General features: G+C 42.8%; 2 protein-coding genes across 3 annotated transcripts in view; one reads left to right on the top strand and one right to left on the bottom strand.

The window, feature by feature from the left end:
- PDK3 (pyruvate dehydrogenase kinase 3) overlaps nucleotides 1-16632 on the top strand; it is a 155628-nt gene extending 138996 nt beyond the window's left edge. The window contains exon 12 of the mRNA XM_081124818.1: nucleotides 16427-16632. Coding sequence (XP_080980944.1) covers nucleotides 16427-16460 — 34 coding nt within the window. The 3' untranslated portion in view covers nucleotides 16461-16632. The remainder of the gene's footprint in view (nucleotides 1-16426) is intronic.
- The window catches only part of PCYT1B (phosphate cytidylyltransferase 1B, choline), a 99427-nt gene that overhangs the window by 56953 nt on the left and 17958 nt on the right, over nucleotides 1-24516 (bottom strand). Inside the window, exons 1-2 of one of the 2 annotated variants that reach the window (XM_081124823.1) lie at nucleotides 21717-22055; nucleotides 923-1022 (exon numbers count right to left, since the gene is read on the bottom strand). In XM_081124823.1, coding sequence (XP_080980949.1) covers nucleotides 923-1022; nucleotides 21717-21833 — 217 coding nt within the window. In that variant the 5' untranslated portion in view covers nucleotides 21834-22055. Of the gene's footprint in view, nucleotides 1-922; nucleotides 1023-21716; nucleotides 22056-24516 lie in introns of those variants that run through there. The other variant, XM_081124822.1, reaches the window with a different exon arrangement.

Below are 24516 nucleotides of genomic sequence, written 5' to 3'. Positions count from 1 at the left end.
CACATCAGTGTGCATGGCACACTGGTTGAAAATCGCTGCCCCAAGCACATGCATGCATGCTACTGGTGAGTTTTATTTCTGGTTGTCTTGTCTCTTTATAATGAAGCTCTTGGGAGACAGAGATCGCACCTTAGAGTTTTTGGTTTTTTTAAAATCTCTTCCCTATCCAGCTCTGGTATACACTAAAGGAGTGAATGGGCCCAGCTTGTGTGGCTCTGTGGTTGAGCATCGACCCATGAACCAGGAGGTCACGGCTCCATTCCCGGTCAGGGCACATGCCGGGGTTGCAGGCTCCATCCCCAGCAGGGGGCGTGCAGGAGGCAGCCAATCAATGACTCTCATCATTGATGTTTTTCTCTCTCTCTCTCTCTCCCCCTCTCCCTTCCTCGCTCTGAAATCAATAAAAACATATTTTTTAAAAAGGAGTGAATGAATGAACAAACTCCTAGAGCAGAGCCAAGGCTCTTTAAGGCACACTTGGAGAAACTTTCTAAAAACACAGACTTTTAAGAATGGTAATAATTATAGTAGCTTAGGTTTATATAAGCCTTCACAGTTTAAAAAAAAAAAAAAAAAGTTTTGGTATTTTTAACGGAGCCTAGTTGTCACAAAAACCTTGGGAAGCAGGTATTGTCCCTGTTCACACACGAGGACACATATTTAGATCATTCTTGTGACCAGTCCAAGGCTGTAGAACTAGCAAATGGTAGAGCTGGGGCTCCAACTCCGACATCCCACTGAATTTTTTCCTTGGCTGCTTTGGTTTGTTGAGTTTGTTACTGTTGCTGTCATCCCTGCGTTGTGCTACAATCTCTAAATTCAACTCATGGGAAAATGAGAGCTGCTAAAATGATGACGGGACTTTCTGCTACTTTGGATGTCAAGACAGGACCCATTCAGAGAAGAAAAACCACAGCCTCACCTGGCGTTCCTAGGCGGGCCTGAGCAATGGTCAGCTTTTCATGGGGTGCTTGGCATTGGCAGCTGATTTCATCTGCAAATGGGGCAGGAGCAGTCAGAGTCTAGAAGTGAGAAAAAGAAAGGGAATATAGTCTGACAAACTTTCCTTGGGCACTAACTTCCCCTGAAGTTTTATGTCTGTTGGCTACACAGGCATGATCAAAAAGTAGAATATATCCACTGAGTCTTTCAGAGAAATATTGTACTGTTAGAAATAAAAACAGGGACATTGTCATTGAAACCCTTTTTTGACTGCAGCCTCAGAAATAATACGAGCTCTTCAGTGTCTACTATAGGCCAGGTACCAGGTGACGTACTCTGGATATGCTAATTCTTTTAGGCCTCACAACAGTCTGTGATGGCTAGATCCTTCTATCCTTCTATAGTATAGGATAATGCCATCTCCAATTCACAGGAAAGGAAACTGAGGCTCAGCAGGATTAAGAAATATGCTAAGTCATGCCCTTGGAAAGTCACAATGCTCAGTTTTGAACATTTCACAACCAGCAAGGGCAGACTTCAAGCATTAAGACTTACCCACACCCTGGGGTACTCAGTTGGAAGGAATGCCATACTCAGCAGTGTGGCAGACATCTGTGTTTCACACACACCAGCCTGGCCAATCACGAGCTCTGACGTCTCTTCGCTGCAAAGGCCAAAGACGTTATCTGTTCCCTGGGAGGGCCTAAAAGCATAGCATTTCTGGCGGGCTGCCGATAAACTGTTCCTGTGGTAGCTCCAACAGCCACGGCTGCAGGCCCCGCCCCAGGCAGCTGGGGCTGAGGCTCTGGGGAGTGCTGTGAGAGAGATGTAGTCGCTTGGAAGCCTGCCCAGGAAGTGGCTCTGAATATTTTAGTCAGCCTCTTAAAATGAAAATGTCACTCTCTCCAGACAGAGGGAGACAAGTGTTTTTGTAACTGGGCAAATGCGATCCGGAGTTGTCCATTTGTAGTCTTTGAACTATGTCATTACCATGGTCATCACTACATCTACTTTGATATTTTTAAAGCTGAAGTCATTGCAAACATTACTCGTGTTGTCGCATAGATTGTTTCTTAGAGATAGACACAGGTGTTCCTCAAACTGGGAAGACTCAACTGAAGAATGATTCATACATTTGAAGAGGGGCTGTGACCCACTTCTGCTCTTCATTTATTCATTCACTCATTCATTCACTTATTCACACACTCATTCAAATATGTCAGGCATTTTCTTAAATCTGGGGATACAAGTAGGGATAAGACCAGTCCCCGTTCTCCTCCAGGACTCCGGAGGAGTCCCCGTTCTCTGTGCTGCCAAGAACCCATCCTGTCCCATTCCCACCCCTCCTCCCCATTGTAGCACCTTCCGCCCTGGAAACTGGAGTCCTGCCTCAGAGTTGCTTGGAGACCTCCCAATTGCCTGAGACTCTTAACCCCCACCATCCCATTCAGGATTCTGAAAGCAGACCAAGACTTGGGACATGGATTCAGAAAACTTGAGTCTGTTATTGGTTCCTTTTCAGGTGACCTTCTGGGCCATGGTGGGCCAGGGCAACATTTGAAATATGCCAAAGGGGTATAGTGACAAGAGCAGAGGCTCCATAGCCACAAAACTGGCATTGAAATCCCCTTTCCAGCACTTACAGGCTGTGTATTCTAATTTGGCTCTTTTGGTTGAAATAAACTGACACCCACTAGAGTTAGCTCAAGAGATGAAGGATTTTTTTAGGGATACTCTGGCACAGAATTGGGGGGGCAGCCCCTGGCCCCAGAAAGCTCTGCACCAACCTGGCTGCTCTCTGCATGTGACTCTTTCTGTCCCACACCCATTTACCCTCTGTCTTTCCACTATGTTAAAGTCTCTGCTTGCCTTCTACTCCCCCATAAACTTTGGTGTGAATGGGGGCCATGAAAGGCCTCCCCTGCCTCCCTTCCCAACACTCATTAAGCAGCTTCTGATTGAGCCTTTCAGCCCCAGCCCCTGTTCCTACCAACTTACTGCTTCTTTCCATGTTTCCCAATTCAAAGTCCCAAGGGAGAATCAGATTGGCCAAGTTCATGCATTCAAACCAGGCCACGACCAAAACCGGCCTGCGTTGAATCAGGTGCCCACCAGCTGTGGCTGGTGAGGGGCGGAGGAGTGGCAAGGGAGGTCATGGGTTGCCTGTCACTACCACTTTAGCAGGCGCTGTTGTTGGGGCAAGAAATGTATTTGACCTTGTGTGCTCTTAAAAGGAAGTTCCTTAACTTAGTTGAATCTCAGTTTCACCTATGAAATGGACACCAATCTTGCAGGGCTGATGCAGAAAATAGAGAGAATTATGTCAAGTGCCTGGTACTCAATAAATTGTGGCCATTATTATTACTTTTCGTGTTCATTATTATACATCATAATACATAGTACTTTATATTATGACGTAATAGATAATGTAATTCCCCATAAAAACAAGCAAATAGACTCTGAATGAACTTCTAGGACACAGCCCAAACAGGTAAATGGATTAGCAAGTGGGGTTCTTAATGATTCACTAGCCTTTAATATATGTGGACATGCATCTTTTTCATATGATCTAAAATAAAGTATTATTTGGGGATATTTTATGTGCTAGTCCCAAAGCTTATTAAAGAGATAAGGTGTTGTCATTTTCTGAGATAGATGTACTCCAGAGGGTGTGAAACCTGGTAGTTAAAGCAGAGATAGAGACAGTTGTAAAGCAACAATAGTTACTCAAAGGTGAAGAAAAGGTTTATATGCACTGTGCATTTTGTTCGTAATTATTGTGGCCTGGAAGTAGGAAAAATGGAGAAGCAAAGAGACGGAAGGCACAGAGAATGCCTAAGTGTGCTTGTGTGTATGTGCATGTGTGTTTTATTATTATTAATCCTCACATGAGCATATTTTTTCCATTGCTTTTCGGGGGGGGGGGGGGAGATGGAGAGAGAGAGAAATATCGATGTGAGAGAGACACATCCACTGGTCGCCTCCCACAAGCAACCGGGGAGCCAGGAAGTGAACTTGCAACCCAGGTATGTGCCTTTGACCAGGAATCCACCCTGTGACCCTGCGGTGTGTGGGCCAATACTCTAACCACTGAGAACACCAGCCAGGGCCTGAGCATCTTTAACAGCAGTTGACATGGAGAAGGTGAATTCCTTGTTATGTACAAGGCACCGTACTTGGAATGGGGAGAAGGCAAAAATAAATGAGCCACAGCCTTGCTCTCCATAACACCGGTGGCCTTCCAAAATGAGGCAGAATGCTCCCTGGGTTGAAGGTCAAGCTCTGCATTCAGGAAGACCTTGGTTAAGGCCCAGCTACCACCAACTAGCCCTGTGATCTGAGGCAGTATTTTTAAAAAATATATTTTTATTGATTTCAGAGAGGGAGGGAGAGGGAGAGAGAGACGGAAACATCAATGATGAGAGTCATTGATCAGCTGCCTCCCGCACCCCCCACCCCCCGGGGATGGAGCCCTCAACCCGGGCATATGCCCTGACCAGGAATCGAACTGTGATCTCCTGGATCCTAGGTCGGTGCTCAACTGCTGAACCATGCCGGCAGGGCTGAACCAGTATTTTTTTAGTCTGAACACCCTATATCTACTCCTTCTCTGAGACAGAACAAATCACTTGATTTATAAGAATTCTATACTACTCAGGTTCTGTCTCATCCATCAATAAGGGGCAACCCAACCTTAGGATAATGGGATTAAGGTAGCCAGAGGCTTCAGAGAGGGGCAGAGACTGGTCTGCCCTGGCCTCCAGGCTCTTTACCAGCCTACAGGGGCCCCAGGCCCCCATGTGTTCCTCACCGTTTTCCAGAACCGAGATGGTTCCAGAGATCCTCTGGGGTAGGCATAAAGTTGAGGCTGGGTAATATAACATAATAGCTAAATCTTTGAGTGCATACTTAGTGCATGTATACCCATCTATGTGCTAAGCACTTTAACTGTATTAGCTCATTTCATTTGTACCACGACTAGATGAGGTAGGTTCTATCTCCACTGAATTGTACAGGACCTGTCTTCAAAAGTGGCACCAGTGGCAGCAAGAAGCAACAGCAGTGGTAGATCCCTCAGACTCAGTTACCTTTTTGGCTCCCTCTGGACTGAGGGAACTTTCAGGATTCTTAGACTATTAGGATGGAAGGGAATCACAAAGGAGATACTGGACTTACTGATAATTACAGAAGAGGGGGCAAACAATTAATTGAAAACACAAAAGCATGAGACCATTTTTTTTACCCAGACTTAGTGAAGTAGGTTAGACAACTTACATATAGTTACTGGCAAGCCTCAGCTTAGAGTCCAAATCATTCAGATCACATTGTCAAGTGTTTACTAGCACATTCTCTGTATTTCATTGAGCTGTTTGGAGGGTGAATGAATAGAGGAGATATATAAGAAAGAAAGGAACAGAACTGGCTTTGGAGTGGCAATCCTCAAAGGTGCAGGGTGGCTGTTTTAGAATGGGGGGAGGTATTAGTTTGAAAAGGCATATTTTATTTTATTTAATATGAAATTATTACTTGGGGAAAAACCCTACCCTATTCAACATATAAGTCATAGAAATTAAGCCTCTGAGCAGGTAGAGATCATCCGAGGATAGACTATGCCTCCCTAGGAAGCCATATTCCAAAGTCGGGGTTGGGGAGACACATGACATTTTTATATTTGGCAGAAGTGAGGATTTTAAAGGGTTCAGAAGCCCTTGCCCAGTGCCCCAGACATCACATGTGGAAGGGCCTTGCCAAGCCCCAGACTTGGAGCTAGACTGCAATATAACTTCTATCTACCTAATTTAAGATAGCCAGTCACTGCATATGGATGTGCTGCCTATGTGTCATGCAAGTCCTGGTTATATAAACTGCTCCATAGTAACACATCAAAGCCATATTCCCATCAGGCCTTTTAAAGGGGAAGACATTAGATATTGGGCATTTCATTGTCAGGATGTGTTTAACTGGACATTGTCAAATATTAAAACAAAAGCTATGAGGCACTATATAAAATGTACAATGCAAACATTACTTGAGCACAGAAAGTGGTGAGTAGAACCTGTACTTATGCAGTGTGCATCACTGACTGACAACTGGACCAATCAGACAGCAAGCTAGTCATCTAATCAGAACTCAGCATAGGGCTGCTGATGGTGATGGCTGACCACAGAATCGCTTGTTTAAACTAAGCTACAGTGAGGCCACCCAGTCAGACAGGCCTGAGTTCAAATCCTAGCTTCACCATTTAATATCCATTCGATATTTAAAAATTGGGTTTTTTGGAAAATTGCTGGTTCTTAACCCCTGTGATCTTCAGTACTCTCATCTGTAAAAGGGGAATAAAATGATCTACCTCACAGAGCTGTTGTGAGGAGTAAATGAAACGATGTATGTGTGATTAGTATCTTCGTTTTGCCTCTCTAGAACCCACTCTCTTCCTGTCTTTCTCTGCTCTCCTCCACATGGCTTCCTGTATGGACTGCACCAATGGGCTCTGTTGCCTTCCTGCTTCCAGCTGGGTTGGGTCCACGGGAAGCATGCAAAACACTGGAGGGCAGGACAAGAATGAACTCAGGGTATCTGTCTCCCTGGCTTCCTGCCTGCTAGGAAGCTGCATGTTGGTTCTGTCCTTTTACTGAAATCCACAGCTTCTGCGAGGGGGCCCTCTTTCTAGAGCACTCTGTGAAGTTCTGGTAATCAAAATCTCCTCTTGCCCCTTCGCACCTAAGGGAGCAACCCCCCAATGTTTCTAGGCCAAGGGTACATACTGTCCCCTGAGGTTTCCTTAAACCCTGCCCATGCCTTTATAGATAGTCCCTTTATTAGACTTCCTTCAAATTTCCTCTTTAGAGTGGGCCGTCGGGTCTTGACTGATACAGTATATGTAACAGTATGATGCCAAGCTCAATAAATATTAACTAGCAAATGTTGATGAAGCATGTTAGAAGTGCAGAGATTAACTGAAAAGTGAATTACCCATAGTTAATAATCATAACCATCTCAAGAATGCCTTCCAGTAGGACAGAATTTTACAATGATAGAACATTTTAATCAGGAGATGGAAAAGAGACACAAGCAGGATCTCAGAAAGACTCTACTTCTCCAAGGTAAGCCTTTTGCCTCAGGACTCACCGGAAATTACAAAAAGACATTACAGCCCAGCCGGCTGTGGCTTAGCGGTTGAGCATCGACCTAGGATCCAGGAGATCAGGGTTCCATTCCCCATCAGGGCACAACCCCGGGTTGCGGGCTCGACCTCCCGCTGAGGGCGTGCAGAAGGCAGCTGATCAATGACTCTCATCATTGATGTTTCTCTCTCTCCCCCTCTCTGAAATCAATAAAGATATATATATATTTTTAAAAAGACATTACAAAATCTCATCCCTCATTCTCATGCTGTTAGGATTGTATTTACTCATCTCTGAATATATTTTTTAGAGCCTGATTTTATTTGGGATCAGAATATTTTAGTCTTTTGAAGAGAGAGGAAAGAAAAAGCAGATCTTATAGCTGACCATAGGCCCAACAGTGAATCACTGGCTTCTTGGATATTATAATATTTATAGCCAGTCTCCCCCAATGACTATAGAAGCACCAAGAAAACAGGGACTTGGTCTGTTCTTTTCATTGCTATATCCCTACTTCCTAGGGCCATACGTGGCATAAAGAAGATCCTCCATAAACATTTGTTCAATGGGGGGAATTTAAAGTCATTGAAGAGAGAATGATTATTGATAAAGATTAAACTCAAATAAATATACTTATCACTTTTTCTTATCATCATCATAATATATATTATAAAAACTAGGGAAAATAAAGAGAATATAGCAAAATTCACCAAGAATTCTACTCCCCATTGTTAACACTTTCATATTTTTTTTCAGGCTTTCTGATATGTTAGCTATACATATTAACAACTTTAGAATCTTACTACTGCATAGATGGTTTTGTTCACTCAATATATCATGATTATTTTATCATGTCATTTAAATAGTCTTCAGCCTCACTATTTTTCTAATGAACAGACTATTTTTTTGGAGCAGTTTTAGGTTCACAGCAAAATGAGTAGAACGTACTGATATTTCCATATAACTCTCACTAATTTTGATAGCTGTAAAACAGTCCACAGAATAGGAAAACCATAATTTATTTAAATATTCCTCTGTTGTTGAATATTAGGTTTATGTTTTACTAATATAAATAATATTCTAAACATAATTCTAAGCCTCTGATTACTTCCCTAGGATAGATGCATAGGAGCTGAATTACTTAGATCAGGGGTGTGAACATTTTAAAGACAAATATTTGAAGAACATTTTAACATATATTGGTAAATTACCTTCTACAAAAGCTACATCATTTATACTCACATTACAATGTATGAAAGCACCTTTCTTGCTGCCATCTCAGTGGCTTTGAGTACTGTTGTTGTCAATTTTATAGACCAAAAAAATGGTATCACGCTGTTTCAATTTGCATTATTTTGATTACAGGAAAGATTGAACATTTTCCCAATGTTTATGAGTCATTTGTATTTTCTTCTGAAACTAAGCTGTCTTCTGCTCATTTTTCTATTGTTGAGAACAAGTATTTTGAAATTTGTTAAAAGCAAGACAATAGCACAGTTAAAAAATTATCTTAAATAGCTTTTTAAAAGTGCATTTTCCAACTTGACCTAGAGTCCCTTCATAAGAAGTTCATTTTTTTTAAACCAATGTGAGAACACCCGCATCTAGGTCAGGGGAGTAGTTACTGCCCTTCCAGCGATGAGGGATCAGAATTTTTATTAGGTCCTAGGGATACAGGCCTTCTTAAATCACTGACCACCCATAAGCCGTAACCCCCTCCCCGCAATGTGGCCACCTTCCAAAGGATTTCAAGTAGATGGAAGAGTCTCAGTACTATAAATAATACATTTCATTGATTCTAAAAGGTACAGTTTCCCTCACACTTTAACATCTCTGAGATTAGGAGAGGGTCTTACAAGAAATGTTGTCTTAAAATAGTGCTGGCAATTTTCTGACATTTTAACACCTCTAAAATGGAAGTTCATCTTATAGTTAATGGCATCTTAGATTCATGAAATGCACAGATGCTATTAACAATAGAAAATAATCATCCTTACCTAGAGATTAAAAATTCCATACCCTAAATCAATTTTTCCTTCAGCAACTGAGCTTAAGGAGTTTATAATGAATATCAATAACAATTTTATATCTTATTCATATCCCATCTCCTTCCCCAAAGTACTTGAGGTGACTTTAAAAAAAAAATAAAATTTGCAAGTTTAAAATGATAGTTGCAAGATATGGGGGTGGGGGTGAAATGAGCACACAGGAATGCCTGTGGTGGTCCTCTACATTTCAGAAAGGTGGGCTTTACGCTCCCAGCAGTCACGGCAAAGAGGAAGACAAAGTTAATACTGTCCTCAAGCGAAAAACAAAACAGCTATTAAGGAGAAGCACAGCATTTCCTGATGCCGAGTTTTATAGAAATTCCTCCCATGGTGCCTCCATAAGGGGCAGGCCAAGTGATGTGTAGTGACGCCCCATACTCAACAACAGCCCCGGATAAAGACGATCCTGTTTGTTATGTTTGTCTGGGTAGTGCCCTCCACGCAAGGATGAGCCCCACCTGGGCCTGAGTAACTACATTTGTAGATTATCTACTTGTATCATCTACTAAACCAGTACTTACAAGATCAGCAAATGGCTTAAAACAGTTCCTGCAATGAAACAGGAGAGCAGCCTGGCCCCACGTGGCTCAGCAGTTGAGCATCAACCTGGGATCCAGGAGATCGGGGTTCGATTCCCGGTCAGGGCACATGCCCAGGTTGTGGGCTCCATCCCCAGTAGGGGTTGTGCAGGAGGTAGCCGGTCAATGACTCTCATCATTGATGTTTCTCTCTCTCTCTCCCCCTCTCCCTTCCTCTCTCTGAAATCAATAAAAACATGTTTTTAAAAAAGAAACAAAAAAGAAATAGGAAAGCAAAGATAACACAAGAACAGGCGAACAGCAGGAAAGTGGCAGAAATGACCCTTCGACACCCTGCATGAGTTCTGCCTCTGCCACATTACCAGGTGTGAAAAATGACCACCTAATCAGAGCTGACAAGAAGCCCTCACAGGGTAGCTCAACTGGTTAGAGTGTTGTCCCGATACACCAAGGTTGTGGGTTCGATCCCCAGTCAGGGCACATACAAGAGTCAACCAATGAATGCATAAATAAGTGGGACAACAAATTGATGCTTCTCTCTCTCTCCTCATCAATCAATAAAAAAAAATTTAAAAAGAAGACAGCTGAATTGAAAAATATTACAAAGAAGACTATATTTGAAATATCTGCTACCATTAGCATTAAACCTTACCTGGAGCATATATTGGACCTTGAGATGTTAGCTAATCATAGCATGAAGCTATTGTAATTATTGTAAAAAGAAAGCATCCCAAACATGAAGACAAGTCTCTATGGCTTTTTCAGCAAGGTTTCAAGACATGTGATATTCAGTCCCATAGTTCAAAAAATACTGTTACATGTAATGATAAATGTTTAGAAGCCTTTTTCGAGTTTCCATGATTCAATAGAGAAAAACCTGCTCTTCATGCCACAGTAAAACTAGCTGCTCTAATGTGTAGAAAATTTGATGTCAAACTAAAATGCATTCCTTTGTCAGCAAATATATTTAGAAGACATATAGAAAACACTGCTGAAGGTGGGAAGAAACAAGCATTAGAATAAATTATGCAGTGTGGGAGGTTTGCTATACAGCTGGTTGGAAGCACAGATATTTCTAACATGTCTCAGCTTGAGGTATTTGCTAGATGCTATTTCAATAATAAAACCTTTTTTTTTCTGAGCCTCCAAAGAAAAGATATTCCAAAGATTTTCCAAAGAAAGATGCTCTAAAGATTGATTTTGCAAAATGGATAACTTCTTTAATAAAATATTTTACAGAAACACTCTGTATGTCTAACCACCAATGAGGTGATTGCTTTGTTCTTGGACCTACATCTCCCACCTATTTGAGAAATACCTGTCTCCTTCTCATGACCCTTCCTCTATTGGCTTTCTAAGTGTATTTCCTTGGGGTTCCATCCTGGAAGATTGTAGATTAATTTAACCAGATCTCATAAAGAGATAGGCAAATATAGGGAGGGTCCTAATAAACAGCTTTAATTATAGCTCTTCTACTTTTCTTCCCTTTAAAAATCTGATAGGATGGCTTGGGGCTGGTTGTTTTCTAGAATTTGCCCTAGAGCAGGATTATCCTGAGGCACTCTTGCTAGCTAACCAATTCCATTCACTTCCTTCTGAGTCTAGAAACTGACTTCCAGGCCAGACCATTGTTAGAAAAAGCATATAGACTGGGCATCATGGATTTTAATTCACAGATTACCTGACTAGGGTTTGACTAGTCCTAGAAATAAAGCAAATTTAGTTCAACGGCTCATATACACTCCCTTTGAGGCTGGATATATTGATGCCTGGAAGGCCTGAGCACATTAAAGCTCTGCTAGTGGCCAAGAGCTGTAATTTTAGGTAGGATCTGACACCAGAATTGTTTGGAAATGGGAAATCTGTTGTATATTGCACTCGCTCTCCATTATCACGATCAGAATATCTTTAAAGTTGGTACTAAAGCATAATATACATACAGAAACATGCAGAGATCCTAAGTGTGAGGCTCGATGAACTTTCACAAGCTAAACACATACAGCAGCCAGATCAAGTAACCAGCCTCCATCTTGCGCTCCTTCCACGATCCTGATTCCTAATATCACAGATTAGCTTTGCCTACTTTAAGAATCTTTTATACCCGGCCGAGCATGGCTCAGAGGTTGAGAGTCGACCTGGGATCCAGGCGATCAGGGCACATGCCTGGGTTGCGGGCTCGATCAATGACTCTCTCATCATTGATGTTTCTATCTCTCTCTCTCCCTCTCCTTTCCTCTCTCTGAAATCAATAAAGATATATTTATAAAAAAAAAGAAAAAAAGAAAAATCTTTTATAGAAATGGAATCGTGTAGTGTATATTCTTTTGTATCCGGCTTCTTTTGTTCAATGTTATGGCTGTGAGAGTCACCCATATTTTTTGCAGGTGGCTGTAGATTCTTCATTCTCATTGCTGTGTAGCATTGCATTGTGAGAATGTACCACAGTGTATCCATTCTACTTCTGCTAGGCATTTGGGTAGTTTCCAGTTTGGGGTTTTGAATATTTCTGCTAAGAATAGCCTAATATTGAGTTCTGTTGGCCATGTGGACAAATTTCCTAGGAGTAGAAGTGCTGGGTCAAAAATATTTACTTGGAATTTTTCAATTCACTACAAAGAGCCTAGACATCTGATTTGTTTACACTCCTGGACCTGAAAGCAGAACATGTGACGCGGGAGGGCTAAATACAACGTTTCTAAGTGCATCCAAGCACATCTGGCTCCTGAACCACCTGGGAGCTTGAGCAGCTGATTCTCTGCTCATTGACGCTGGAGGACTGTGTATAGTGGAAACGGGGGGCTTTAGAAGCCAGACAAACCTAATTTGAAATCCAGGCTTTATCAGTTTGTATTCGATCTTTGGGGAGTTACTTAATTCTTGGCTTCCTCACTTAGAAAGTGGGGAATAGTAATTCCTGTTTCACAGGTCTGCAGCCTGGTTTAATGAGATAACACACATAAGGTATTCAGCACAGTTTGCACTATAAATAGTTGTTCCAGTCCTCCATTTGCCCACAGGAAAAGAAAATGAGTGAGACCTCTAGCCAGTACTGAAAAATTAACCTTTTAACTAAACAATTTGGACATAAAACAGATTTTAGTATTATGTGACTGTGCCTCCCATCAGTATTAGGCACACTGGAAATGAAGCCCTGTGTGTGCCAGGAACAGGCTTTCGACATCATTTGGTTGGCAAGAGGCTGTACATATTGTTTTTGATGGTTCTATTAACCTATGATTATTGTTGTTATTTTTCTTAAATGCCAATCTAAATAACCCTCCGCATTCTTTTACATTGATGTCAGGTCCAATTGGCATGTTTTTGCAAAACAAAAATGCCAAGTCAGAGACTTTGGCGGGAGGGAGGCGGTTGTATGAAAATGAAGCCTGCTCTACGCGCTGGCCCCGCGTGGCCCCGCACATTATGACCCGGGCTCGCGCTACCGGGCTCGCTGCTTTGTTTTCTAATCCCTGTGTTTTCAAGCGCGCCTTCAAGATTGTTGAGAGCGAAACTGTCGCTTTATCCCCAAGCAGGGTCAGCTTCCCCAGCCTCCCCTACAGCCTGATTCATGCTGGGATAAAGAGGAAGGAGGAATGTTAAAACAATAATGCTATGGTCTGAGCCAGCAATGGGTAATCAGACCCTAGCAAGGTAGAGGCTCTTACCTGGAGATTATGGGAAGAAAATAGGCCTAGCTTGCAATGATTTAGTTTGTTCCTTCCTTCCTCGCTTTCTCCTTTTTATCCTGCCCCCGGTGATGAGACAAAATAAATCTTTTTCTGCATTTATTTCACTAAGGGGCATTGAGAAGCTTTGTATGAACACCAGCAAAGGATGCCAGAGTTTCAGGACTATGGCCTGACTCACTGCTGGACTTGAACCCCAAGCTTAGATGGATAGCATCAGTTAAAGAAGGCCCCTGTAGTTCAATGCCATACTGCCATGCCTCGAAGAAAACCCAATACAGGCAGACCTTGTTTTAGTGTGCTTTGCTTTATTGTGCTCCACAGATGTATTTTTTACAAATTGAAGGCAAGAGCCTCCACCAGCAAAAAGATAACTCACTTTATTGTGATACTCGCTTTATTATGGTGGTCTGGAACCAAGCCTGCCGTATCTCCAAGGTATACCTTCAGTATTATGAAATAGATAAATTGGGAGGCTATTGTTCATATTAAAAAGAGGTTCCTCCTAGGTTTCTTTGGACAGGAACTAGAACATTTGACATATGATTCAGAATACACTCAACCTTTCTGAGGGAGCATTTGAAGAACAAAGCAGACGACACCAGAAGTGGTTTATACAATAGTAATGCAAAGTTTCAAAGTATTTCGTGATTATTTGTTATTCATATTTAGCCAATGTGTCTTACTATAAGATCATTCAATCTGTTTTTACCCTAAATGGATAAAGCCAAAAGGAGGTGAGGAACCTTGTTTTTTGATAGGAGCATCAGGTCAATCAGAGTAGACTATGGTAGACAGTGTTCCATGGCTATGGAAGCTACATTTACAGCCTTGGAACTGGAAAAGATCATCTATCCAACCCATTGTGGGTGACAGACTTGAGGTTCAGAGAGAAGTGATTTGCTTAAGCCCACACAAAAATTCAATGGCAAAACTGAGGTTGAAATGAGACTGTGGGCTCCAGCAAGCAGAGACCAAGCTGCAGCATAGCTGTCTTGCCAGGCCCCAGCCCTTTCACTGTGAACTAGTCCAGTTCTCCCTGGAACTCCAGATCTGAATTTGCATTGACCTTCGGGGTGGTGTTGAGCCCCAGACACCATAAGGAAACAGATCCATTTCCTCTCATTACTACCACAACTCATCAGGAACCACTCAGCTGGTCTACCTTTCCCTACCTCCCCCCTAGCCTGGAGGCCTCTAGAGAGGAAATACCCCTGGGGCTGGACCCAGCTCCCCAGGCTATCCCATAATTACACTTCTGCTCCTGCCAGAAGCAAACCACCATGATTTTCCCTCCACCTTCACAGAGAAAACAGAGACTATCAGAGAGGCTTTCAACTTTCAATATCTTTCTACTTTTAACTCATTTCTTACCCAAAACATCCTTGCCAGCTTCCTCATTGCCACAGTGGGAGAGGTGTCTCTTTTCCTACCTGAAGCCAGTGCTTCCCTTTCTGCACTGGAGTCCAACCTCTCCAGCTCTTAGGGTCATTCCCTTCGACAATCTTCTCCTTCACTTTTGCCCTCTCCCACTGGCCCATTCCCATTAAGTACAAGTTGCTACCATCTTAAAAGAATGAGCCAACCAAAAGCTTTGGTATACTGGATGAATAGAAGGAAAGAAGGAGGGAAGGAAAGAAGGAAGGAAGGAAAGAAGTTAGAAAGGAGAAAAGTTAGCCTCTCTCAACCCTAAGCCCTGATTTATCCACCTTTAGGGTCCTATACATTCTATCTTCTTCCCCTCTCAGTCAGCTTCTACTTCCTGGCGTCCTAAAGGCTCCTCAACCTATTGCCATCTGGCCTCTGCTTCCACCGCTTCACTGAAACATCACTGTTGACTTCTTTCTAAATGCAAAGGAGACTTTTCCTTATTATCTCATTTGATCTGTCTGTTGCATTTGGTTCTTTTTTAAAAATTTAATTTATTGGGGTGACATTGGTTAATAAACTTGTATAGGTTTCATGTGTACGCTTCTCTAACACATCATCTGCATACTGCACTGTGTGTTCACCACCCCAAGTCCAGTCTCCTTCCGTCACCATTTATCCCCCTTTCCCCTCTTCTACCTGCCCACCCCCTTTCCTTCTGGTAATCACCATACTGCTGTCTGTGTCTATGAGTTTATTTTCCTTTGCTTAATCCCTTCACCTTTTTCACCCAGTCTCCCAGCCCCCCTCCCCTGACAGCTGTCAGTCTGTTCTGCGTATCTATGAGTCTATTTCTATTTTGTCTGTTAGTTTATTTTGTCCATCCAGTTCTCTCCTTCTCCGCTGCCCCATCCATAACTTCAAACATTCTCAAACATTACTGCAACAGCCTCCTAACTAAAACAGGATAGTATAGAAAATGAGTGCAAAATATGAAGTAAAGCAAAGTGATTTTTTGTTATAAGTATTTGTATGTACTATGCAACATGCATTTATTACTGTGGCTTCTCAGAGCTCATGTTCCATAGGCCTGGGCAGGTGTCTGAGCTCCCTCTAAAGCCACATGTGGCTACTGCACACCTGAAACTGGCTAGCCTGAATTGAGATGTGTTGCAAGTGTAATGTACACACCAGATTTAAGACTTCATATGAAGAAAAGAATACAAAATACCACCCTAGCCAGTTTGGCTCAGTGGTAAGAGCATCGGTCCACAGACTGAGAGTCTCGGGTTCGATTCCGGCCAAGGGCACATACCTTGGTTGCAGGCTCAATCCCTAGCCCCGGTGGGGGCGCAGGAGGCAACCAATCGATGTGTCTCTCTCACATTAATGTTTCTCTCTCTCTCTCCCTTCCACTCTCTCTGAAAAGCAATGGAAAAAATATCCTCGGGTGAGGATTAAAAAAAAAAAATTTTTTAAAAAGAAGATACAATACCTTTATATTAAATAATATAAATTAATCATTTTTATATTGATTACATGTTGAAATAGTAATATTTTGGATATAGCAGGTTAAATAAAGTCAAACTTACAAAAACAGCTCTCTTAAAGGATTTCAGCATCCTGGCATGCTTCCACATGCCAACCTACTGCCTTCTGTTAAATGAAAATCTTCAAGGGCAGGGGCTTTGGATTACTTCTTTCATTTCTCTCCACAGGACCTGGTGCATTGCTCTACATGGATGTCGATAACCAGCTGGCTAACTGTGGATCCTGTTGATAGGGGACTGAGTTTTCTCTCAGTTATCTTCTAAAGACCTGCACCAAGGAATACTTTAAGTCCCCCTCACTGCCTGAATGAGGACACATGCATCCTGCTCATTTCCATATGTTCAGACACCAAAATAAAACAAAGAACCTACCTATCTTCTTATGTTTGATTTAGATTCATTTCTTCCATAAGGAGTTTAGCATTAAGCAAACAGTGGGTTGGAGAGGTAGTGAAAGAACAAATTTAAAAGACATAGAAGCATGGAAGAGACTGATGAATCTCAGAGGGGAGGGGGTGGGGATTTGAGGGGAGAGGTTAACCTAAAAATTTATGTGCACATATGCATAACCCATGGACACAGACAATAGTGCGGTGAAGGCCTGGGGGGGCGGGGTGGAGGGGGTCAATGGGGAACATCTCTAATACTGTCAACAATAAAGATAATTTTTTTAAAAACTACAAAAAAAAATAGAAGAAATGAATTGATTGATCTCATGCTCAATATGCTTGACTGTGATCAATCCACAAGAAATGAATGTTGCATTTGGACTGAGACCAGCAGGAAAATGTCTAATAATAACTGTGGGCAGAATTCCAGTTGACCACAGTAAATGCCCAAGGAAGCCCATGTTTGTTTACTTTCACTAACACAGCACATTAAGTGTCTCGCTTTTAAAATGTATGCAGCTCTGAGTGGCTAAGTAGATGGTAATACTAGTAAAGGAAGCCACTGATGTCCTTGGAAATCCGTCATCTTTTGGAGCACCAGCCGGTGAGCATCCTACCTCTCAGCTGACATAATGCACCTTCTGCAAGACAGCAGTCTCTTGGCACTGCTCCCCTTTGAAGTAAAGCCTGAAATGAACTCCTGCTAAAGTGGCATATTGAACCAGCCGTTTTTATTTCCAGGGCCTTCTCAGTTGATCTGTGGCACATCCATCTTCATGGAAGTGACTACTGCAGGCTAGAGTTACAACTTCCTTCTGACAGCAGAATGCACTCCTAGAAGAACCTGACCAAGGTTGTTAACCAAATCCTTAAGCAGACAGCTTCAGGGTGGCTAGGCCTTGTTAGAAGGGATTTATGGAACACCTGCTGGGCCCGCAGGGTTTGTCTAGGCAAAATCTGAGGGCTGGGGAGATGAGAAGGCACAGTCCTTGCCGGCAAGGACTCCTCGTCCCTCAGGAGTTGGGTCTTCAAGGAGGGCTGTTACATCATGTTGCCCAAGGCTACTCAGTTTCTCTGCTTGACTGTCAAGCTTATGAGTCACCTTGCATCATGTTGAAGCAAGAAAATAACAAAGAACAGAAACCAAATCAAGGATCGAGAATAAACATTGTAGTAACTGAAAGAAGAAACGTCTCAAACCCATGCAGCATGGCAAAGTAGCCAGTGCAATAAGATTATGTTCCCCAAATATAAGCTCCAGCATAAAACCTAGGCAATCTTCTGTTCTTTCATAATTTCTTTTTAATCTTTTTAAAATTATTTTTTATTTATTCTTATTGTTGACACTGTTACAGATGTCCCCATTCCCCCCCCCCCCTTTGCTCACCTCCACCCAGGGCCCCTCACCTCTGGCCATCACCGCACAGTTGTCTGTGCCTAATTTCTTTATTCAGTGTTATTTAATTCTACTTACTCCTCTCCTTTCTTATATTTTCTTCCAACGAAAAATAAGGCAGGTGGAAAGGCTACAGGTATACCTTTCAGAAAAAAATTCCCTCTTGAACATGATTCCATTGTATCCTCAGTATCCGTACCAATTTGCTGCTTGTAAGGATCTAAAATATAGATTGCTTTAAAATCCTCTTTACTTAGGTATGTCAGCTTCATTTCCTTAAAGAGCTATGCCAGGCTCTGTATTAGAGGCCAGAGATACAGTGATGACAAGAGAGGTCTCTACTAAACATACCCATGGCAAACTTTGACTCACTCCCAGGGAGTTCACCACCCTCCTTTCTGTCCCCACTATACCTGGTAACAAAACTCTTAGCATGCTGTGCCCTTATTAACCTGTATGGAAACTATGATTATGTTTCAGTCTCTTCTTGAATCTCTAGATCACAAAGTACTTGAGGTACTTTGAGCTCAGAGCTCAGCATGTAGTAGGTACTCAATCGATGAGGGCTGAGTTAAACTGGATCACAACAGAAAACCTCCCCTAAAAATAATATAGAGACAGACACATGTAGACACAAACACTGTACACATCTCGAGTGTCATGCCCAGTTCACTACAAAAAAGAGCATTTTGCACAACTGCTGAGATTTAAATAAAATCAATATTTACAAACAATAACATTCAGTGACATAAGTTCTGGGACTTATAATAAAGCTTTATAGCTCTTATATACTCAGAAATTTCCTTTTCCATTGTCCCTAAGTAAACTTAGAGTGAGTTTGGGGAGCCAGTGTGTGCCTCAGCTAATACAATGAGAACCACTTTGGTAATTGCTACTTTTTTAAAAATGATGTTTTTTACTGAGTCCCATTTTCTCTAAACTGTATGAATTCAAGTTTGGTGACAAGTAGGGGAAGGAGTTTGTCCTCTGCAGGGGAACCTCTCAAGTCTTTCATGCACTTTCCAGTTAGTTAAGCAACTCAGCAGCAACACAGTTGTGGCTGACAGTTGTGGCGCCAGTGACCCATGTGTCATTTTGGGCAATATGCTTGGGTGCTGGGAGAAACACAGAATTCATATTATTTGAAATATGAAGATATTAGCAAAGCTAAAGATCAACAGAAACTACTAAAAACCTTAAAAAGCAATGTGCATTTAGCATTTTCACTTGCCACTCACTCTCTTCATGAACAAACGTTGTTATTAAGTAGTTAGCATGTGCCTTCATTATTAAAGTAAAATCATTAGCAAAGGGAAGTTAGGCTCTGAAGTCTAAGTCAGAATTTAAAATATACCCCTACAGTGATCAAACTTTGCTCATAAGAAAAAAGGTGCTTCAAAAAATTTAGTGTAGTGGTTTATAAATTGGTTGCAGCCCCTTAAACAGAGCCGATTTCCAGTAGACCATGATAACGATGGACAACATGGAACATTTTTATCAAAAGTAGATCAAAGCAATCACTTTAACGGTGGAACTTCTGTACATCCTTCATACACACACACATACACAGATACACACACATATAGACACACACACACACTTTACGCCAGAACTGCCAAAAAGATGGGAAGGGAATGTATCTCACTTAAGAGTGTGTTATAGGGCCCAGATGGCATGGCTCAGTGGTTGAGCATTGACCTATGATCCAAGATATTGCAGTTCGATTCCCAGTCAGGGCACATGCCGGGATTGTGGGCTTGATCCCCAGCAGGGGGTGCGCAGGAAGCAGCCAATCAATGATTCTCTCTCATCATTGATGCTTCTCTCTCTTTCTCCCTTCCTCTCTCTGAAATCAACAAAGATATATTTAATATATATATATATATATTAAAGAGTATGTCATAGAGGAAAGAGCTTCTACTTTGCAGGTGTAGAGCTCTGGGTTCAAACCCAGATCTACCCTTCGAAGCAATGTGACTTTGGGGAAGTTGCTTACCCTCTCTGAACCTGTTTCCTCATTTCTAAAGCAGCGGGGAGATGGAAGTGTAACACTGCCAGCTTTGCATGGTTCTTGTGAGTTAACTCCAGGATGAGCTGTCACAAGTGAAAGTGAAAAGTACTTGAACTTTCTTCCTTCCCTTGATTTCCTCTGCCCACCCTCTCAGGCAGAAGCAAGCAAGGAGCAGAATAGCTAAAAGGCAAAGAGGGAAGGAAAGGAATTTGGCACAAGAGGCTGAACGGATATACAAACTGGAACTGGATGTTGCCTTTCTCTCCCCTGCCCTTTATCTACCTGTCAGGAAGTGTGACGCAAATTTGAACATTGGGTTTAACTTTTAAAACTATTTTTGGGTGATCTTGTAACAAGTTTTTAGTGGTCTTTTTTTTTTCTTTGCTAAACCATGAGGTATTTAGTGACTCAGAGATCCCTTGGTAACAAACTTAGTGGGATGGTTTGTATCCTGTGAGAACATAGGTACTACATTGTTTGTGTATGTCATTCAGTAAGAGGCTTAAAGTGCTGGAGAGCGGTTAATAGCAAATTGCCCTAACAAAATATACTTTAAAAAACAGAAGCAGAGTAAATAAAAGCCCACAGTGCTCTAATATCACTTCCTTTGTTTTCATGTATTAGGAAGTTGTTCTAAGCCTGCCTTTGAACCCCTATGAAGAAATAACAGTTCCAGGATGGGCTGGCTTTGGAATCTGTGAGCCTTCATTTTGGAGTTCACAGAAAATGCTACATCACAAAATCCTTTAAAAACAATAAAAATAAAAAAACCTCTTCCCAGGGTCAAACTCCACAGCCAATCAAAATATTGCACCTTTTAACTTGAGGGAAATGCTATAGCTCTAACTAGTGTATGGCTTGGATCTGAGGGTCCAAAGAGAGGTCTCCCCAAGTTCCACAAGACTTCAGATGAGGGAAAACCTACCACCCGTTTGGTGTTTTTGATTCCTTGAGGATACATGCTGAGGCGGTTGAGAAGCAGTTACTGAGAAGGAAGGAAGCTCTGAGTGCCCCGTTTGCACACTTACCGAAGGCACGCAGCCCCTTGCTAAGTAAACGTAGCTCCCCCAGCTTCCCAGACCTGAAGAGAAACCCTGACAGCACACCCAGAAATGCTTACAATTCATTTAAGATACACATTACTTCTAAATACATACTCGAGGGACTGTTTTACTTAGTTATTTTGAAATTTTCAAACGAATGGGGAAGTTTGCTTCCATGTCGTCTTCGTTTTTCCAAACCTGGCATTAGGCACCAACATTAGTTGAGGACTGAATCAGTCCTTAGAGAACTTAACGGACTCATCCCAAGCTTTGCGAAGCGAATACCATTTTTTTTTCCAATTGCACTGTAGGATTTTTTTAATCTTCAGACAAGAACACACTTAAAAGGAAAAAGGCAATCCCCTCCTCCCCAGGCAAGACAACACAGCAGAGCCCAAGCAGCCCGTCTCCTACCCAGCCGGTACAATAATGCTTTGTAAGCGGAGCGCAGCGCCGGTAGAGAAGCTAAATATAAACAGCTGAGAAGGATTAGGCGGCAGCTCCGTTCTCATTTACATGAAAATCCTCTAAGCATCTTTTCCCTCGCTGGCTGCGGGCGCATAGGGAACTCTTTTGTGCCATAGCCACGCATACATTTGCATCCTTTGTCTTTACTTACCAGTCGAGGCTGTGGGCATGTGTGCTCTATTTCCTCCATGGTTTCTGAAGGAGGCTCATTGGAAAGGGATTTTGGGATACCTGTTTCTGACTCAGCATCAGTGGTAAGTACTGGCATGGCCAGCGACTGCTCCCTCCAGTTCTACACCCTCTGTCAGCCTCCTCCCAGGCAGAGAATGTTTTCTTTGTCACGTCTTTTTCTCTTCCTTACCCATCCCCCTTCTTCGTCCCTTCTTTCGGTCTATCCTGGGGGAAGCAAGGAGGTTACCCCCCAACCCCTGCCCCTCTCGTACTGGGAGAAGCCGAGACGCAAGGCCTCAGTTTATCACTTGTGCAAGCTGATGGCACCGGAGCAGCGGTGCAGGATACAGTACCTGATTTGCATGGAGCTCGCTGATTGGCTACTGTCATCATAGTACCACTCCGCCTGGGAGCGGCCGAGCCCCATTGGCAGCCGGCAGTGCCCACGGGGCCTGAACTTGCCGCTTTTGTTTCTTTTCTTTAATTCCGTTGGAAAGGTCTGGGTCATCTCCTGGCAGGGGACTCCGGCTGCACTACTCAGATAAGATACAATACGCTTCCGGAGGCGGGGGCAGGACGCCTGAGAAAGAACATCGTAGACCTCCGCTAGAAAGACCATGTCCCTGGCCTGAGTGTACAGGAGCCACTCTGAAGACAAAGCCACTTTGGAGCCCAAACTCCCTGTGACCGCAATTGTCAGCTAGCCTCGGAGGGCCTCTCAGGGCATTTATTGTGGGCACCTGAGTGTTCACCCCCTTGACAGCAGCAAAAGCAGGGCGGATCCTCTGAGGCCTGGCTTCGCCTCCAGGAGCCTAGCCTTGGGGACAACTTTGGAAGGAGGTAGATTGTTTTTGATAACCTGCCTCTCACCTCTGACTGCCCTCTCCAGTTGCTTCCTCCCTCAGTCATACTCCCCCTGGTCCCCCTATTCTGTTTCCTCAGTAAAGTCACTGTTGTTTGCCATTCCATACATTGTTGCACATGCTGGTTTCCTCTGCTTCATGTTCTGGGCACCCAGCTCTCAGCAAATACTCATGGCAATCACAGAAACATCCCAGATGAGTGTCAAAGAGGAGGTGACTTAATGTGTAAATTGGCCAGGAATATCCCCCATTTTAAGAGGGACACACACTCAAAAAAACTTACGAAGGTATTCATTCTAGTGAAATGTCACACTTTTAATAACTTTCATAAAAGTCATGGTAATTGCTAGCATTCATTAAGCACAGACACAGTGCTAAGTACTTCACCTAGATCTTGTTTAGTCTTCATGACAACCCAAAGAAGTTGATCCCATTATACCCACTTTACAGGTGAGGAAATTACAATTTAGAGTATTTGCTCAGGGCCTCAAACTCATAAGCAATAGAGCTGTGATTGGAAGGATGGGGCATGGGCCAGGGATACAGCAGGTATAGAAAAAGCACCTAGTAGTAGTCCTCTTAAGACAAGTCCCCAGGCTTCCTGATCTTTCATTTTAATCTATTGTAGTGGTTTTCATCTAAGTGTGGTCCAGGACCAGCAGCACCAACATCAGCATCACCTGGAAACTTGTTAGAAGTACAAATGATTGCCCCTCCCTCCCCCAAGACTTGATTGAATAGGTCTGGGAAAGGGCCAGGATTCGAATTTCTAACAAGTTCCTCTGTGGCACTGGCACTGCAGGTCCAGGGACCATACTTTGAGACCCAGTAGTCCAAAAGATGGGACAAAAATACCTGCCTGCCTCCCTCACAGAATTTGGGAGATCAAATGAGATACCATGTGAAAACATTCTCTAAGTTAGAATGTGCTATACTAATGTAAGGAAGCATTGTTTTTTATTACTCTTCAAATAAGCAAAGAGAATTAGCCTTACAAGAGGAAGAAAATGGATTCTGCAGCGGAGACTGGCAGTTATAGATCCAAGCAATTTAAATCAGAATGATGTCACTTGACATCGCAGTTATTACAAATGCTTGAAAGAATGCTAGTGATGCAAGAATTCCAGTGACGCCTGAAAAAAGGTCTTCCCACCAATTCCTATCCTGGGAGCACAAAACACACTGAGCTGCAACTTTCGCTCTACCAAGCCCTTCAATTCATTTAGGAGCCCCCTTTCCATCCGTGATGATTGTTCGTCTAATCTCAATTTTTTTCTTTGCCTTAGAGCAGTGGCTCAATGGTGGTCCCCAAAGGAACAGCAGCAGCACCCCTGGGAACTTGTCAGAAATTTTCACTCCCCACCCCACACCTACTGAGTCAGAAGCCTAGGCGGTGGAGACCAGGACTCTGTGTTTTACTGAAACCTCCAGGTTTTGGAAACATTCTGCTACACACAAAAATTTGAGAACCACTGCCTAGAGTCACATGATCTCATTGGAAAGTACCTAACCCCCACTGTGTTCTGGGCCACTGAGCTGCCAGCTTGATTCCTAACTGGTCCTCCAATTCCCTCCCTAGAATGAGAGGCTCACCTGTTCACCTGCCTATTTAGCAGAGTCCTGATGTCCAGTGGAGTCCTTGTGAACCCCTCTTGCCCAAGAACCTAGACAATGCTCTTACCATCCCCACCCGCCTTTTCTGTCTCAAAGTGGGCAGATACCCACTTCCTCCCTTCCTCATCCTCCCAGTTCCATCAAACCAAGATGCTGTCTCTGCCTGGGATGAGTATCTTCATTGTGTCACCCAAGTCAGACCCTTACCTATCAGTGCCACTATGTTAAGTCCAAGTCACACTTGACACATATTCAGCCTACGTCCTTGAACCTTGCAATTTAGACTTCTGTCTCAAGGGTCAA

Source organism: Miniopterus schreibersii, assembly GCF_964146895.1.
Source record: "Miniopterus schreibersii genome assembly, chromosome: X".
Lineage (NCBI taxonomy): Eukaryota > Metazoa > Chordata > Mammalia > Chiroptera > Miniopteridae > Miniopterus > Miniopterus schreibersii.
This window is presented reverse-complemented; position numbering and strand designations above follow the sequence as displayed.